Source organism: Beta vulgaris, chromosome 4 (assembly GCF_026745355.1).
Source record: "Beta vulgaris subsp. vulgaris cultivar EL10 chromosome 4, EL10.2, whole genome shotgun sequence".
Classification (NCBI taxonomy): Eukaryota; Viridiplantae; Streptophyta; class Magnoliopsida; order Caryophyllales; family Amaranthaceae; genus Beta; species Beta vulgaris.
Genome location: NC_079205.1, coordinates 48,167,252 through 48,185,923, shown reverse-complemented (window position 1 = coordinate 48,185,923; position 18,672 = coordinate 48,167,252). Strand labels below are relative to the sequence as shown.

Genomic DNA, 18,672 nt, shown 5'->3' with positions numbered 1-18,672 from the left:
GAGCGTGCACATCATGTTTCAAAAGAGAGAAAAATGCCAAAGTCGAACGTTAGAAGTTTGACAATTTGACTCAATCCGACACCTTTTGTAAAACAACAACATTATAGGTTGGAGTAAGCATAGTATATTCTGAAATCCACCAACTCTCGGTCATTATTGTTTAATGTTCTTAATTAAGCTTTTATATAATGCATAGTTGCATAAAACATTGTCAATCTTTTTTAAAGGACTATGGAGTAAGCATGGTTTTTGTTAAAATAAAAATAATCTAGAAAAATCTTGAGATGTATAGAATGATGTAGAAGAAATGATTCTAGAAGGAAAAAGAAAGAGAGAATGGAACTAGGTAGAAAAGCTTAGGAATATCTAGAAATATCCAAGAAATTATCATCTCATGTCGGTGGAAGACAACACCAACTTTGAGCATGTATAAATATGTAGGATGTGAAGTTTACAAGAAGCTGGAATGAATGAAATAATTTCCTCACATCCAAAGCCTTTTACCACATCATCAAATTTCTCACAGTAAGTAAACTCCAACATTTACAATACAATCCGACACCTTTTGTAAAACAACAACATTATAGGTTGGAGTAAGCATAGTATATTCTGAAATCCACCAACTCTCGGTCATTATTGTTTAATGTTCTTAATTAAGCTTTTATATAATGCATAGTTGCATAAAACATTGTCAATCTTTTTTAAAGGACTATGGAGTAAGCATTGGTTTTCGAATTCATCCAACTCACTCTCAGTCATTCAATATTGTTTTTTTAGCTTTTGTGTTTTCTGAAAGAAAGTTAAACCATCTCATCTATTTGGTCTCCTGTCTCATCTAAAGTTCCACCAATCAAAGCCAACTACTCGGCGACCGTGTTCTTCTCAGTTGACGACAGTAGCTATTTTCATCTCCATTTGCAACTCAACTAGTTTCATCAACTTTTTCTGTTCTGACTTCTGGAGTTTCTTCTCAGATGGCTGGTAACTTTTTTTTTTCTTTTCCTTCTCCCTTCATTCTTTTCTTTCCTTCTTAGTATATGATATTGGGTATTTGATAAATGACTTTGGTTGGATTATTCATAGTAAAAAAGCCATAAAAATCAAAAACTGTTTTGTAGGTGCCTTATTGGTAGTCTGGTAGATTTAGTTTAGTTTAAGTTTGTTCAGATTAGAATTTAGGTGAATGAAAATGCACCCTAAAAACGATAAGTTCACATTAGATCAAAATAAATTCAAATCAAACGAGAAAAGGAATAATCAAATCAGTTAAGAAAACAAAATTTCAGGTCAGATCAAAACAACTCAAGATGAGTAAAAAGAACTTGGGTGTGCTCCATGCACAATAGCCACACTACATATTACTTTCTCTGTTCAAAATTAAATGCAATATTTCTTTACTTTATGAGTTTTATGTCCTATTAAAACAACCTCTTTATCAATTAATTTTTATATTTTATATTTATACAACACGAAAATGAATTAGCTATGAGTACTAATGATGATTGTAAATTATATCACTCCATGAAATTTAAGAATAATCGCAAAACAATTCACACACATTGCGTGCATAGAAGGCTAATATATGTAAACGTAATTACGTACTCCCTCCGTTTCCTAAAGATCTTCCCTCTTTCCGTTTAAGGGTGTTTCCAAAAGATCTTCCATCTTTTGCTTTATTCCTTATTTGGCAAAATAAATTTCCCTATTTATCCTCTCATGTCACTATCATATGGTCCACTATTACATTATTAATTCAATTTTACTCCATTTCTCTCTCCTACTTTAACCCCTTTTTATTTATTTATTTATCTTAACCCATTTCTCTCTCCTACTTTACTCACACCATGCCCCACACAACTTGATTTTCCTTGGTATCTGTAGGAACAGTAATTAAGTGGGAAGATTTTTAGGAAACGGAGGGAGTATATTAGTAAAAAAATCATAAAAATTTGATATTATTAAAGTCCATTAAGATGAATTAAATAAGATTGCACGACTATATTTTTTTCTTACATATTCGAATTATTTAGAATATTTTATGTAATTCTAAATAGTGTTAATATTTCAAGTATAAACATCAATAAGAATTGTATGTACTAGTTATTATGGAGAATAACATTGATGGACAAAAAATCAGAATTTTCTCCGTTCGATCTTGAATTTTTTTGTTGTAATTTTCATACAATAAGAGAATATATATGTTGTTTCTGCCTAGAAAATTTGTTCTTTAAGTTAAATACATTTAATTGTTTACTTTATGGAATGATATAATTTTCAATTATGATATAATTTTCAATTACGTGTTACTTTTATCTAGAAAATATATGTTCTTTTTAATATGTGAAGGTACTCCCTTGGTATTTTTTTAGTTATTTACTTGAAATCTTGACACTATTCACAATCAGAGAGAATTTTATAAATTTCTTAATATATAAGAAAAATTATATTCCAGTAGGATCTTGTTGGATTCGGTTCAATGAATACTTTATTAATATTCAATTATTATAACTTTTACTAATGTTTAATAAGAGATGTCTATATAAATATATTAAAAGGCGTTCCTAAACAACGAACGGTGCCACGTGACGCTCTCTTTAAGGGAGTTTTAGTTCATGTAATCCGTGTACAATAAAAAAAAAATAGAAATGCATAATATAGGTTTCGATCCCGTGATCTCAAATTCATATACTAAAGCTTTAACAAATAGACCAAGTTGTATTTAGTGTTATCATTTCAAAGTACAATATTGATAAATGATAATTTTCCTTACCCGGGACATAATGCGAGCCTAAAAACTAATTTATAGCAAAAAAGTGCATTGACAAATACACATAGTAAAACTGGCAAACTAAAAATATATAGAGGGAGTATTTATTTTTATTATATGCTCTTTTTATTTTGACTAATGCTCCCTTTATTAAATGTGATGGTTTTGAACTTTGTGGTATTTTTACCTTGAAGATATGTCCTTTTGATTTAATATTTTTTTTAGAGAAAACGCGAGAAATCGTTTTATTAAACTAAATTAAGTTCCACCAAAGATTGACACTTTGGGGAAAGGAATCCATACATGTAAACTCATCATTAAAATTAACATCCCATCTTGCAACTAAATGAACAACGATGTTCCCCGCTCTCCTAAGATGGCTACACCGAAAATCTTCAAAACCTTCACTAAGAGTGATAACATCAGAAATCAAAGAAAAATGCGTACCGTAGTTCAACTCCTTAAGATGCACAGCCGAGACAATGCCCAGAGCATCACCTTCCAACCACACTTTTTGGAACCCCAACCTTCGAGCCATCATTACTCCAAACCGAGCTGCAGCAACCTCGGCAATAGTTGCCTCCCACTCCATGTTCATCCTTATTGCAGCAGCAACTAACAAGCTCCCCTAACAATCTCGAATTACAGCCCCCAAGCCCACTACCCGATTAACTCCAACATACGCATCAATATGTACCTTGACTCAACCCGAATTTGGCTTATTCCATCCAGCACACGAGTAAGTTGTGTAGTTCAAACTGCCCTGAATACGTGTGTTCACAGCATACACGCACCAATCCTTCACCATCTTACGAAAACCCGCTGCAATGTGTACGAGAGAGAAGGAGGGATCTTACGAAATCCCGCTGCAATGTGTACGAGAGAGGGAGGGGAGGTATCAAAAATCTCCTTCTTTCGACAAACATTTGCCCAAGAAAGGGTAACAAACATTTTCAAGTCTTCTATACTAATCTTTTATTTGCCATCCATAGAACCAACTCAAGAAAAGAATCATTTGGAGCATCTGGTATATCATCAACATACTCATTATACTCCCACACTTCTATAGCATGCTTATAGTAAAATAGAGAGTGAATAATAGTTTCCGTCTCCCCACAAATCTGACACACATTATGAGGGGTGATATATCTATAATAGAGTATTTCCTTCACTGCTACATTACCTACACACCATCCACACAAAATGTGTCATTTTACTTGGACCATCAATCGCCCATACACACTTCCATAGCTCCGTCTCTCGCGGCCCCGCACCCAATTGCCACACCCTTGTTTTACCCAGCATACCCAACCAGTACCCCGACTTCACTGCATACCCCCATCCCTAATTGGCCACCAATACTTACCGTCATCTGGCCAGAATTTTGAGAGAGGTATGTTCATGATTCTTGCAGCGTCGCCCTCATCTACTAGTGCATTGATCTGCTGCTCGCATTCCACCATCCTAGCTCATGGTCAATCAAGTCCGCCACAACTAACTCCGGATCAGCAGTAGCAATAGAAGTAGGCCTGAGGTTCACGCCCTCCCCCCGCCACCATGCGTCCCCCCATCCCTTAATGCGCATGCCATTGCCAACGCGCCATCTTAGGCCCTCTAATAACAGTGACTTTGCGGCCCAAATTTTTCTCCATGAATAACTAGGATCGAAACCCCTATAAGAATTTAAAAACTCATCATTTATAAAGTAACGAGCTTTAAGCACTTAATAGAGTAAGGAATTCGGGTCCTCATACATCTCCAACATTATTTTGCAAGCATATCTTGGTTAAAATATTTGAGGTCTCGAAAGCCAATTCCTCCCATAGACTTTGGCAGACACATAGATTCCAACTTATGCCAATGTAGCTTCTTTTCTAATCCATTCAAGCCCCCACCAAAATTTTGCTATCAATGCCTGGATTTCATCAATCAAACCATCAGGAATACGGAAAATACTCATCATATAAGTCGGAATTGCTTGGGCAATAACTTTTATCAACACTTCATTTCGGGTCTAGACAACAGCTTTTCCTTTCATCCATTCAACTTCTTCCAGATTCTCTCTTTTAGGCATGCAAAAACCGCCTTTTTTGACCATCCTATAATTGTCGGCAAGCCCAAATATTTCTCATGTCTGTGCACTTCTCTAACTCCCAGAGTATCAACAATCTCCTTTCGCTTAGAAACAAACACTTTTTTACTAAAAGCCTTATCCTTCTTGCTTAAATTGACTTTCTAACGGGAAGCTCTCTCATATAAGCTGATTATATTAGCAATCTTAGGACATTCTTGCAAGTTGGCTCTAGCAAATAATATACTATCATTTGCAAAAAAGAGGTGAGATATTCGCGGTGCACCATTACAAATCTTTTCTCCATGAATAGTCGGCTCCCTTACTGCTTTAGAGAGTAACATAGAAAAAGCATCAGCACAGAGTGAAAATAAGTAGGGTGATAAGGGTCTTCTTGCCAAAGCCCTCGTCTCGAAACTACATGATAAAACACTTGGTTATTGATCTTGAAAGATAAAGACACACTAATTAATTAAGTATGTACATTTTTAGTATTGCTACCTATCTTATTCATAAGTTGATATGAGACAAGTAGAATCTATTGATGAAAGATAAAAAAAATTAGGATTTTTGTTTCAAATATTGATAGGCTTTGGCAGTGATGGCCACTAGTGCGGGCTGGACGGGCCGGATCGTGGGCCGTAGCCGGCTCGGTTGAGATTTCACGGTCCAATACCGGACCGTGAAATTCATGGGTTGTGCAGGCTAGTCTGCGGGTTGAAAAATATTGGTCCACACCAGTCTGTTATCAATTCTCATGGTTCGGGAAGCGGTTTTGACGGTCCGTGGGTCTAGTGCACTGGAGCGGGCTGGCTGGCTGGTCCAGTACCGGACCGTGAAATTCATGGGTTGTGCAGGCTAGTCTGCGGGTTGAAAAATCTTCGGTTGTTATGTTAGGCAAATTGAAGACTAGAGAAAGGCTTAAAAGAGCAGGTGTTACACAAGAGGGTTGGTGTCCTATGTGCTTCAATGAGGAGGAGACATGTCAGCATCTCTTCTTTAGATGCCCATGCAGTAGGTCTATTTGCCAAGGTATACTGCAATGGATGGGGATGAATATGAGCCAGCAGGAAATCATTTATACTTCATGGAAGAAGCGGGGCAGGAAATTCAGAACCAAAAACAAACAAAAAGTCAGCTATGCTGTGTTAGCTGCACTGGTGTACTACATCTGGGAATGCAGGAATCATGCTCTATGGTATGAGGCTGTGAAAAGACCTGAGAAAGTCATCAAGGATATTAAGAAATCTATTTGTAATAAATTGAAGTATTGTGTAAATGAGAAATGGTCTAATGCTGATAGAATGTGGCTAGATCAATTATTATTAGTCTGTAATTAGTTAGTGGCTTCTTCTGTAGGCTGCTATCTGTCTTGGTAGTTTGTCTTGGTTGTGTGTGTGGAAGTTTGTATGTTGCTTGGTTGTGATGGCGCTGTATTGGATCTACTAAAGTATACCAAACAACTACTAAATCACTTACCCTTGACCCCCTTAAGTTGGGTCAAGGGCAGTCTCTCCTCCTAGCTATGTGGTACTCCCTGGGGTAGGGCTGCCCTAAAGGAGATAAAATTTACCAAAGATAACAATTGGATAGAAACTGGCAACTTAACTGGTAAAGGAGATTTATCTCTTGATTTGGTGGGCAAAAGAGTGTTTGGATCCTCTATAGTTGTAAAATAACTTTACAAGCTAGAGTTCGAGCAATATCAACCATTGAATAAAAAATTAATGATTCAAATATTCTCTTTCTAAAATTCCCTCCATTTTTTCTCATCAAAATCCAACCCCCTAATAATTTTCCCCTCCCATCAATATGAACTCTTGATTTTAAAATGCATGGCCGTAGTTGCAGATGTGCAAAGAGCCCCTCTACACAGGGTCCCAGTCCAAAAGTTTTTGGTTTTGTTTGAAAGGCCCCAATTTGAAAAAGCCCAATTTGAAAAATATCATGTTTTGTATAAATGGCAAACGCTCCACATCGTATCTTCGGACTCCATAATGCATGTTATTACCTATCATCTTCATCAATGTCTTTCACCAAAAATTCAAATTTCCATATCTTTAACTTAAGTATTCTCATGAATACTTTTTTCATAATTATCAATAATAAAATCAATCTATCAATTAGTATTGATTATCTCTACTCTTTATGAAAAATTGTGGTCCTTTTCTCTCATTAACGGGAAAGAAAACCTAGAAAGGGCCTAATTTTCATTATAGAACAGGGCCTTACAAATATCCAAGACGACCCTGTTAAAATGTATGGTTCAAATGCAACTTTACCTTGTAGAGTTCCACTAAAATTCTAGAGAATCTGGACTCGACAAAAGATGAACATCTAGTTTCTAGCTGGGTATCTATCCATGTTCTTTTCTAGTGTGATTTCTGATCTTTCTGCGCGCTTTGCTACTTGCATGCTTTCGTTTTGGTCCAGGTGCACCTGGGTGTATACTGTCCAAGGATTTATAATATCATACATTGGGCAAGATAGGCGAACATAATTTATTATAAGGACAAGAGGGGATTTTTCTGGAGATGTTATAAACGTCTATTTGACTATTTGTTTGGTGACTATATTAAGTATCTATCACATACATGAGTAGCCATATCTCTTTTGTTTAGGACCATGAAAACTGCAAAATGGTACGACACGAGTACCAATTGGACGAGTTCTGGAAACTAATTGGAAGTGTTTTGGGACTACTAGGGTCGTGTTGAATACCAAGTTAGGCTGTGTTCAGTTTACTTTATTTTTGCTTATTTCAGATCTAATCAGATCAAATCAGATCTGAAAAAATAAGTTCAGATCATATCAGATCAGTTCAGATCAGATCATGCTTATATATTTAAAAATCATTATTAGTATTAAATATCTTTAATTACATATTAGTAAAAATTATAATAATTGAATATTAATAAAGGACTCATTGAGACGAATCAAACAAGACCCTATATGACTATATTTTTTCTTATATATTGAGAAAAATCTAAAAGATAAGATCTTGTAAATCAGATCATATCAGATCAGATCAGATCAGATCAGATCAGATCAGTTCAGATCAGATCAGTTCAGATCAGATCAGATAAAAAAAAAAAAGTTCAGATAAAATCAGATAAGTTCAGATCAGAAAATTTTAGGTGAACTAAACATAGCCTTAGACTCAGACAGATAGATAACAACACTTTCTCATTCTTTTGTTTATTTTGAGTAGCCTAATAAATAAGAAAGTTCTATTCCTTGGGCTGGCTGCCTGGCCACAGTATTACAGTAGTAAACGGTAAAATTAATGTCTTGAATGTATTCGTCAAAATGTGTCAAATGGATGTTCTGGAATACCGTCCGATCGGGCCCATCATGAAGTTTGGGAATGCAGTTTTTGGGAAGCCGCCCAATGGCATCGGGCATACTCGGGCGCACCTAGCGAACTACGACCGGGCGAGGTTGCCCGATCGGGCTCGCAATTGATTATGGAATTCGTAATTACCTCCCGATCGAGTGGATGTAGCCCGACCTAATTGGGAGGGTGCCCGGTTTTTGCGGTAGACGCGTTTTTCTGACACGCGGTATAAATAGGTTATTTTACCTAATTGTTTGATTACGAATTTAGTCTAATTCTCTCTGTAATCTGGTTTTCCTCACATAATAAAACATTCTCTCTCTGTCGTGGACGTAGCCAAATTGGTGAACCACGTAAATCTGCTGTTTGATTTTCTGTGTTTTGCATTATTTACTCGTTTCTTTTTCACGTCTGTCATAACATAAACATATCGACGAGTTATACACCCTTCGTGTTGGGTATATGGCATGATATGAAGCTCATGGAGGTATATGGGTGTGGAGATGAGGTTGCGTAAAGGGAAAACATCATATTGGGCATAAGGCTAACTTTGAATGGACATATCTTTCAATCTAGAAATGATTTTGAGGTGATTCAAAGTGGAGGTGATAGCTTGTTCCGAGAGCTTTCCAACGATAGGTCATATGCTCAATTCCGATAAGATACGAAGAAGTTATGGCAGTTTTACGTTTCGCCCGATCGGGTCGGGCGAGGGAGCCCGATCGGGCCCGCAACAAAAACGTGAAACTGGGCGTTTGGCAGCTTTTGTTGGCTCGCCCGATGGCATCGGGCCATCTTGCCCGATCGGGCGGCAGGCCGAATTACGACATGGGCGTTTGTTGCCCGATCGGGCCCGGGAGCAAAATTCTTCGGGCGTTAAGCGCCCGATCGGGCGAGTCTCGCCCGACCGCATCGGGCGGGGTCTGTTTTGGGCCGGTTTTGTTCCGAAAACGCGTTTTACTAAGTGGGGGTATAAATACGTGCCCTAATTTGTCATTAATTGTATTATTCATCATTATTCACATATTAGAGAGAGAAAAAGCAATAGAGAGAGTTCTTGGAGTGCTTTTTGTAATCTTTCTTGAATATTCATCGATTCCTAGTGCAGATTCGTGGTTTTTCTCCCATTTCTTGAGTTTCCACGTAAAATTTCTGGTGTGTTCTTTCCTGCTTTATTATTTGATATTCTATTATTGTTAGCTATTATTTCTAGATTGATAGTCAATAGGACTTACAAGTGGTATCAAGAGCTAGGTTTGATTATTGTCTAGATCTAGAATAATTAACAATGGAGGATTCAAAGATTAGAATTGAGAAGTTTGATGGGACAGATTTTGGATATTGGAAGATGCAGATAGAAGACATCTTATATCAGAAAAATCTGTATCAACCTTTGACTGATAAGCCTGCTGACATGGAAGAGGCTAAATGGAAAGTACTGGACAGACAGGCACTAGCGGTGGTGCGTTTGACATTGGCTCGGACTGTGGCGTTCAATGTCAAGGATATCAAAACAATGGCTGGATTGATCAAAGCACTGTCAGATATGTATGAAAAGCCCTCTGCAATGAATAAGGTATATCTGATGCGCCTTTGTTTGGTTTAGAGATGAATAATGGTAGTTCTGCTGCTGAACATATTAATGAATTTAATTCATTAATAAGTCAGTTATCTTCGGTTAATATTGCCTTTGAGGATGAAGTGAAAGCCCTAATTTTGTTGTCCTCTTTACCTACTGCTTGGGAAACTGTTGTAACTGCTGTTAGTAATTCCTCTGGTAAAGAGAATTGGTTTATGATGTTGTCCGTGATCTGATTTTGAGTGAGAGCATTCGAAGGAAGGAGAGTGGAGAATCATCTGGAGCATACAGTGCAGAAGGTAGAGGGAGGGGAAAAGGGAGGAACTTTCAGGGAAAATCGGAGTCAAAGGGGACCGGAGTAAGTCAAAAGGCAGGCTAGTGTTACTTGCTGGGGGTGGGTAATGAAGGACATTTAAAGAGAGATTGTCCTAGGAAAGAGAATGGGAAAGGGAAGAAGAAGGTTCAAGAAAGTGATGATGAAGAAGATGCATCAACTAACTTGATTTCGGAGTACGATTCTGATGCTTTGATGGTAAGCATGGATGATCAGAAAGAGTTGGTTGGTTGCTCGGGATCATGGGTCTTGGATTCGGGTTCTTCTCACCATTCCTCACCATGCAGGGAGTTGTTTCGGAATTTCAAATCCGGAAAACTTGAAAAGGTCTACCTTGCGGATGGCAAGGCAGTGGAAGTCGTGGGGAAAGGTGATGTGAGTGTGAAACTCACTCATGGTGGCTCGTTGGAGTTGAAGAATGTCAAGTTCATCCCAAGGTTGAAGAAAAGCTTGATATCTGTAGCCCAACTTGCTATATCGGGTTACAAGGTTGTGTTTGATGGTGGTTCTTGGAAGATTGTCAAGGGAGCAATGATCATAGCTCGTGGGACAAGAAGTGGAACACTTTACACCATGGGGAGCACAGTGAAGAGGCCCGGGATTGGGATGAGAACTTAAGTAAGGTGTCGTTTGGTCGGAAAACTATCGATAGTGGGTAAGGGATGAGAGCCGTGGTGAAGCGGTATCCCGGTGGCAAATTGACCGGTAAGCGAACAAGGTGAAGAACGGCACACAAGTATGATGTGCCGGAAATCCTAAGTGGAACAAAGGGTGTATTGTTCGAGTGGGAGCAATGTGAGTTTGCTTTTAGAACAATGAGAAGCTTCTTTGGCTTAGGTTGTAATTTGTTTATGAAGTTTTGATGAGATTTCAATGTGCTTCTTTGGTTGGAGAGGAAGTGGTTATCTTCTTTAGTTATAGAGGAAGGGATCTTCATTTGGTTGTGCTTGTCTCTAAGGTGATCCGACCTCCGGGGTAGGAGGGTGTGTAGGTTCATGGAGTGATGGTGCAATGATTTGGAGTTTAGTCATTAAGAATCAAAGTCGGTGTAGATTTTGATGCCTTTGAATTGGAGTTGGTGCAAACTTCAATGTTAGTTTCCTTGGTGTAGAGGAGATGTATGTCATGGTTTAGACACGACTAGAGATTGCTTTTGCAGTGGGAGTTGTGTGTAGGAGTTGTGATGAATGAGAGGATGATGAAGGTATGAAGTTTTCTTCACTTACACTTATCTCCAAGTGGGAGATTGTTGGGTATATGGCATGATATGAAGCTCATGGAGGTATATGGGTGTGGAGATGAGGTTGCGTAAAGGGAAAACATCATATTGGGCATAAGGCTAACTTTGAATGGACATATCTTTCAATCTAGAAATGATTTTGAGGTGATTCAAAGTGGAGGTGATAGCTTGTTCCGAGAGCTTTCCAACGATAGGTCATATGCTCAATTCCGATAAGATACGAAGAAGTTATGGCAGTTTTACGTTTCGCCCGATCGAGTCGGGCGAGGGAGCCCGATCGGGGCCGCAACAAAAACGTGAAACTGGGCGTTTGGCAGCTTTTGTTGGCTCGCCCGATGGCATCGGGCCATCTTGCCCGATCGGGCGGCAGGCCGAATTACGACACGGGCGTTAAGCGCCCGATCGGGCGAGTCTCGCCCGACCGCATCGGGCGGGGTCTGTTTTGGGCCGGTTTTGTTCCGAAAACGCGTTTTACTAAGTGGGGGTATAAATACGTGCCCTAATTTGTCATTAATTGTATTATTCATCATTATTCACATATTAGAGAGAGAAAAAGCAATAGAGAGAGTTCTTGGAGTGCTTTTTGTAATCTTTCTTGAATATTCATCGATTTCTAGTGCAGATTCGTGGTTTTTCTCCCAGTTCTTGAGTTTCCACGTAAAATTTCTGGTGTGTTCTTTCCTGCTTTATTATTTGATATTCTATTATTGTTTGCTATTATTTCTAGATTGATAGTCAATAGGACTTACACTTGACTTGACTGGGAAGAATCCCGTAGGCAAAAAGTTGATTTTGCTTGTCCAGTTGTCCCTACAAATTAGATTTGCTACTGGTATTAAAAAACCATAATTGATAAATGCAGAGAGTGTGTTGAGCTTTGCTATAGAGAAGTTAGCAACATTCGTAATTGCGGAGGCAGAGTTGCTGGGTAGCCTTTCACAAGATGTTACAGCCTTGAAAAATGAACTAGCAACCATCAAAGAGGTTCTAAAGGATGCTGAGAAGAAAGCTGAGGAAGATGATACCATCAACGAGTGGCTGAGACAAGTAAGAGATATTGGTTACCAGATTGAGGATGTCATTGATGACTACATCCTATTGAAAGAGTTACCGCAACAGCAGCAGCAGCAACAACGGCAACGATCTTCCTCTAATACTAGCAATACTAGTCAGCTTTTCCTGATGGTAACGAGAATCCGTAAGTGGTTAAATAAAGCAGTTGCTTGTGTTTCAGAGCTAAAACCCAAGCATGAGTTAGCCTCCAAAATTGGAGAAATTAAAGGCGAGTTATCTGAGATAAGCAGCAGAAGGGAAAGGTATAAGTTCATTGCTTCAAGAGATAGCTCTAGCAGTAATGAGCGCTACCAATATCAGCAAGACCGTCAAGTTTGCTCTCTCTTCGTCGATGATTCTGATATTTTTGGCATTGAAGATCATAAGGCAGAAATCATTAAGTGGTTGAATTTGGAGAAGCAACATGTACACCAGCATGTGGCAGAGTGCCATCGTTCCGTGATAGCTGTGGTAGGTATGGGAGGAATAGGAAAGACGACCCTCGTTCGTAAAGTGTATGAGGATGAGGAGGTCAGAAGCTGCTTTAGTTTCTATGCTTGGGTCACTGTTTCCCAATCTTACAAGTGGAAGGTTGTGCTCAACAGCATATATCAGCAAGTTCATCCACAATCATCTCTACAACTTGAGACATCTGATGAAGTAAACATCATCAATGATTTACGGAAGCACCTCAAGGATGAGAGGTAACCTCACATTATCTATTGTCCAGCTTTTATCTTCCCTGATGTATATCTGTTCTTGATGATTTTTCCATGCATTAGATATCTACAGCTTCTATTGAAAATATAAGTGTCCATATATACAAGAGAGATAAATATGTTACACACTTTTCTTTAGGATACTGTTTCGGTATCGAAAACGGTGCCGGACCCTTTGAGAGTTGTCCGACAGGAGATGGACGTCCGTGAGGGATCTGCAACAATGACAAACGTGAGCTACCCTCGGGGGTGTTTCGAGGAAACCCCCTCCGACGCTCAAGTCAGCTAAATGCTCAAGAGGATTCTAGAGAGAGAGCTTAGAGAGAGAGAGATAGGCTATTTTTAGTATGAGAGAATGTACCTGCAGGAATAGTACTGGATGGCTATTTATAGGCGTACTATTCACCTGACAGGGTGTATAATCTTGTGACACTTGTACTGTTGTGATTAATCTGTCAGAGGGAAGATTCCCTCTACTTTGTCGTTTTCCATGACCGCGACGGCAATCTTGGCCCCAATGATGAATTAGGATTGGTCTCCCTTTTGTGAGCCCACGTCATCTCGGTTTGCTCTCGGCCAATATGCAATGTCCGCTAGCAAATTTGGGTTACACCCATACAGATACTTTTTACAAAAAAAAAAAGTTACTAACCAACTCAAACTTGGAGCTATGTAATAGCAATATCATTTTCTTATTTGAGGTGTATCTTTAATCTGCCCCCTTTGATTTGCAGGTATATTGTTGTCTTTGATGATGTCTGGGATGTAGAGCTGTGGAGGTCTGTTAATGCTGCTTTGCCTACTAATAATAAAAACAGTAAAATATTGATGACAACGCGTGATAAAAATATTGCTTTGCACTGGATGGCTTCATTAGGTGGTCATACTCATCATGTGTATGACCTGCAACCTTTGCCCAAAGATGCAGCATGGGATCTCTTCTGTCATAAGACTTTTGTTCATGGCATTTGCCCTCCAGAACTGGAACAATTGTCACGTCAAATGATCGAAAAATGTGAAGGATTACCACTTGCAATTGTAGCAATTGCAGGCCTTTTATCCACCAGAATGAAGGTTCCTTCCGAGTGGAACAAAGTACAAAGTGGCCTTGGCTTTGAGCTCGGAAGTAATCGACACTTCTCAAGTACCACAAAAGTACTACTCTTGAGCTACCATGAGTTGCCTTATTACCTTAAGCCTTGTTTCTTGTACTTTGGAGTGCTTCCAGGAGCTTATTCCATTGACTGCATGAGACTAATTCGGCTTTGGATAGGAGAGGGTTTTATACAAAATCAGCGAGGCAAAACTCTCGAAGAGGTAGCGGAAGAATACTTGAATGAACTTGTACATAAGAATTTGGTTCAAGTCTATGCGGAGGCAAATATCAAAAAAAGCAGACTATTCAGGGTTCATGATATCTTACGTGAGATGATAATCCTTCCGAAGTTGGACAACTTGTGCTTCTGTCAAGTATTATCTCAGGACAATTCTCCCACATCCAAGCAGTTTCGACGAATAAGCATCCATACTGATTTTTTCCATGACAATAACAGTATCAATGTTTCAGAGATGCTCGACGTTACACCTGGTGTCAGGTCTCTCCTTTGGTTTGTTGAGCCTCTAGAGCTCCCAGACCTTCCTCTACGCTCACTCCTTAAAGTTGCCTACTTCTTCAAGGTACTGGACCTTGAAGGCGCTCCCATCAACCATATTCCTGATGAATTTGGAAATCTCCCGCACTTGCGATATTTGAGCTTGAAAAAGACCAATGTCGAGGTGATACCAAAGTCGATAGGACGGCTTTTGAATTTACAGACACTAAATCTCAAGCATTGTTTAGTTGTTGAGCTTCCTAGAGAAATTGGTCAGTGTAACAAGTTACGCCATGTTCTTACTTTTCGGTTAATTGAAAAATCAAAGCAGGCTGTAAAAATATATGATGGGGTGTTAGAAAATTTCAAGGAGTTGCAAAAGTTAGCATACATTGAAGTACATGAAGTTCGTTTAATAGAAGAACTGCAACATTTGAAGCAACTGAGGAGGCTAGCAATCACAAAGGTTAAGAAAGAGCATGGAAGGGGCCTTTGTTGTGCTATAGAGAAAATGAAACATCTCCGATCACTTAGCATAGAATCTGCAAACCATGAAGTTCTTGATATACAATGGAGTTTAAGATCACCTCCTTTACTACTTGAGCGTCTCTACTTGAAGGGACGGTTGGAGATATTACCAGACTGGGTAAAAAACCTCAAGAACTTGGCTATGCTGCGTTTGGTCTCTTCAAGGCTTGAGGATGACCCAGGAAAAATCCTTCAACTGCTGCCTAATTTGGTCCAGCTAACTCTAAATGATGCATATCTCGGTGAGAAGTTGGATTTCGGATGTACAAATTTCTCCAAGCTCGAGATTTTGGGGTTCTATGATCTGCACAATCTGAAATCCTTAGTTGGGATGGGTTTGCCTTCCCTTCGGGAGGTAGAAATTGATAGATGTTTACTATTCTGTGATTACCCTGATGAAGTTGCAAAAATTATTACCAAGAAGGCTATCCGGGTGTGTGCGTATGTGCATCGTGCAGCCTTTATGTTTGAGCGAGGTAAGAGTAGGCAAAGCAAGACCTGAGGTGCTAGTAGGATGTATTGTTGTATGACCGAAATGAGGTAATTCGAGTCTACTACCACAACACACTTTGGGCAGGAAATGGGATCCATTTCCGGAACCACTTCCTTATGAAGTTCCATTGCTTTGGAGCTATCTTTTTGATAGAGGAAGATTTGTGTGTTGTTGTGGTAGATGTCAGCTTTACATTTACAGTCGGTGATTCTGTTTGGGAAAAAGCATTTTAACTAGCTTAAATGATACTCCTTCTGTTTCAAAATATAAGGTATTGACGCTTTACGAAAATTTGCTTTGACCACAAATTTCTCTCAAATAAGATAAATAAAATTTTTAAAAATTATACCGTTGGATTCGTCTTGAAAAATATTATAATAATATTATTTTTAAAAATTTTCTATTAACATAAATTGAGAGAAATTAATGGTCAAAGTTCAACCTCGAACATCGTGCTGCCTTATATTGTTAAACGGAGGGAGTAAGGTGCTAACATATTTTAGGTGCTAAAATGATTTTTAGTGTTTGGAGAGCACCTAAAATAAAATTTCAGGTGGCTAAAATAACTTAAATGATAAGTTAAAAAATTTACCTTTTCAAAATCAGGTGACTGAAATTTTCAAAAATCTTTCCAAAATTTTGACAACACCTAATTTTGCTAAAATTATTTATCAACTTAATTAACTAATTTTGCCAAACAGTTAAACTAATCAGTTTCCTTATCAGTTCTAGCACTCTATCAGTTTCATCTTTATCTTATCAGTTTCAATTTATTTTCAGCTAGTAATAATGCCAAACAGAGACAACTGCACCAGCTCTGAATCAATATCAAAGCTGCCATCGTCCGAAGACTGTGGAAGTCTGTGTCAAACAGCGGTGTAGAAAATGGGTATTTATCAATGTTAGATGATATCTACAACTATTATGGTTTTGCCAAATTAGAATTTTATCTTATCTTAATTGCTTTTTATTAGCTAATGTTGAATTCTATGATAAACTTCATATCATATTGTATTTTTATATTGTTGATGAATTATATAAAGAATTTTTTGTGCGAAATGACTAATTAAAATAGGGTTTTTGTGGGGAGCCACCACTTAATAAGTTTTTCAGAAGGAAGGGCCAAATAAAATACTTTTGTTGGCAACTAAACACCACATTACGATTTCCAGGTCAAATTGTCAACTTTCCGGCGTTGACAATTGGTACCCCCCAAAACTTCGATTTTTGTTGTCTTTTCAACTCACATTATTTGTTTTCTCCTCTTTATTTTATGAATACCCATCCTTTTTTTCTCTCTCTCTAAAATCTTCATGTTGTCTTCTTCTTCTCTTTCTTCTCACTAATTAACACAGTACTCTCTCCTCTCGCACTCACATTATTGTTCCAAATTTTCGTTTACCAAAAACAAGTCTGCTTTTCGATATGGGTTCACCCGTTCTCCTCTACGAACTCGCACAAGTGCACTTTGTCCGAGTTTTCTAACTAATACTACTACCCGCTCCGAGGTTGAGGATGAGAGCTTTAGCTTCAATTAAATAAGGGAAATTGGGAAAATTGGGGGAAATTGAGGAAATTGAGTGTACTTGGTTCGAGTTCTTTAACTAATACTACTACCCACTCCAAGGTTGAGGATGAGAGTTTTAACTTTAATTAAATGAGGAAAATTGGAGAAATTGGGGAAAATTGGGGAAATTAGGGCTTTTAAATAGTAAGAAGGGGGGAAATAAGACAAACAAAAAAAACGAGGTTTTGGAGGGAAGAAATTGTCAACGTCGGAAAGTTGACAATTTGGCCTGAAAATCATAATATGGTATTAAGTTGCCAACGGAAGTAGTTTAATTGGTCCTTCATTCAAAAAAAAATTTAAGTGGTATTTTTTCCACAAAAATCCTATTTTAATTCTTCTTTCCCCACAAAAAACCCTTATTTAAAATAGTGAACCACTGTTGAGACTAGAGAGAAGGAAATAATGTCTTTTTTCTCCAGCATATAACCCTAGACAGCCAGAGCCATTGTTAAGGATCAATAGATTATATTTTCCATCTTGTATTATCTTTGACCTATCTTGTAATATATGGTTCAATCCTTTTTTATCTCTATATTAGGATAGTTGTGATTGTCAATCTTCTTCTAATTCTTAGGAGTGATTCTAGGCATAACTTTAGCTTATGTATAGTTTCCTTGTTGTATTTAAACTGTACAATGTTAATGAGAAAATTAACTTTTCCAATCATTCACATGGTATCAGCCTAACCACGGTCCTTTTCTTCCTCTCTCCACTTTGTCTCTTCTGTTTTCCTATCATCATGACTGAAGCATCTATCACTTTCCCCACCCCTGATCACTCTATTCCCTTTGATTCTACCTCTAAGCTTCATGTCATCTCCTTTCCCAATTGCATCAAACTTACCTCCACAAATTACCTAGCTTAGAAAACTCAAATTGAAGCCATGCTCATTGGCTTTGATCTACTCAAATTCGTGGATGGGTCGTTTCCTGCTCCACCCACCACCATCACTACCGATTCCATCACCACTCCCAACCCAGCTCATATTTCTTGGCTTTGCCAAGACAAAATTATCTTTGCTGCCTTAGTTGGTACTCTCTCTCACACCCTCATTCCCCTGGTTTCCCAAAACCCCACCTCCAAATCAGCTTGGGACACTCTCACATCCACCTACGCTAAGCCATCTTGAGGCCATAATCAAATCGTCAAAGATCGCCTTAAACACATTACCAAAACTACCACTCAATCTGTCATTGATTATATGCAATCAATCAAAACTTGTGCTGACCAGTTAGCCTTACTTGGCAAGCCTCTAGATCATGATGATTTCATTGATCATATTCTTGATGGCCTTCCATACACGTCCTACAAACCCATTATCGATGCGGTTAACGCTTGCGATACTACCATTCTTTACGATGAGTTACATGAAAAACTTATCCAAGCTGA

The 18,672-nt window shown here is 38.3% G+C and overlaps 1 protein-coding gene across 1 annotated transcript; it reads left to right on the top strand.

Annotated features, from left to right (window-relative positions):
- Window positions 1-244: 244 nt before the first annotated feature.
- LOC104890944 (disease resistance protein RPM1) lies at window positions 245-16,790 on the top strand. The gene is made up of 4 exons (XM_048643216.2): window positions 245-981; window positions 12,191-13,085; window positions 13,835-15,696; window positions 16,494-16,790. Exons 1-4 carry the CDS (start codon window positions 975-977, stop codon window positions 16,532-16,534), a joined length of 2,805 nt encoding a protein of 934 aa, XP_048499173.1. The 5' UTR covers window positions 245-974; the 3' UTR covers window positions 16,535-16,790.
- Window positions 16,791-18,672: the final 1,882 nt, after the last annotated feature.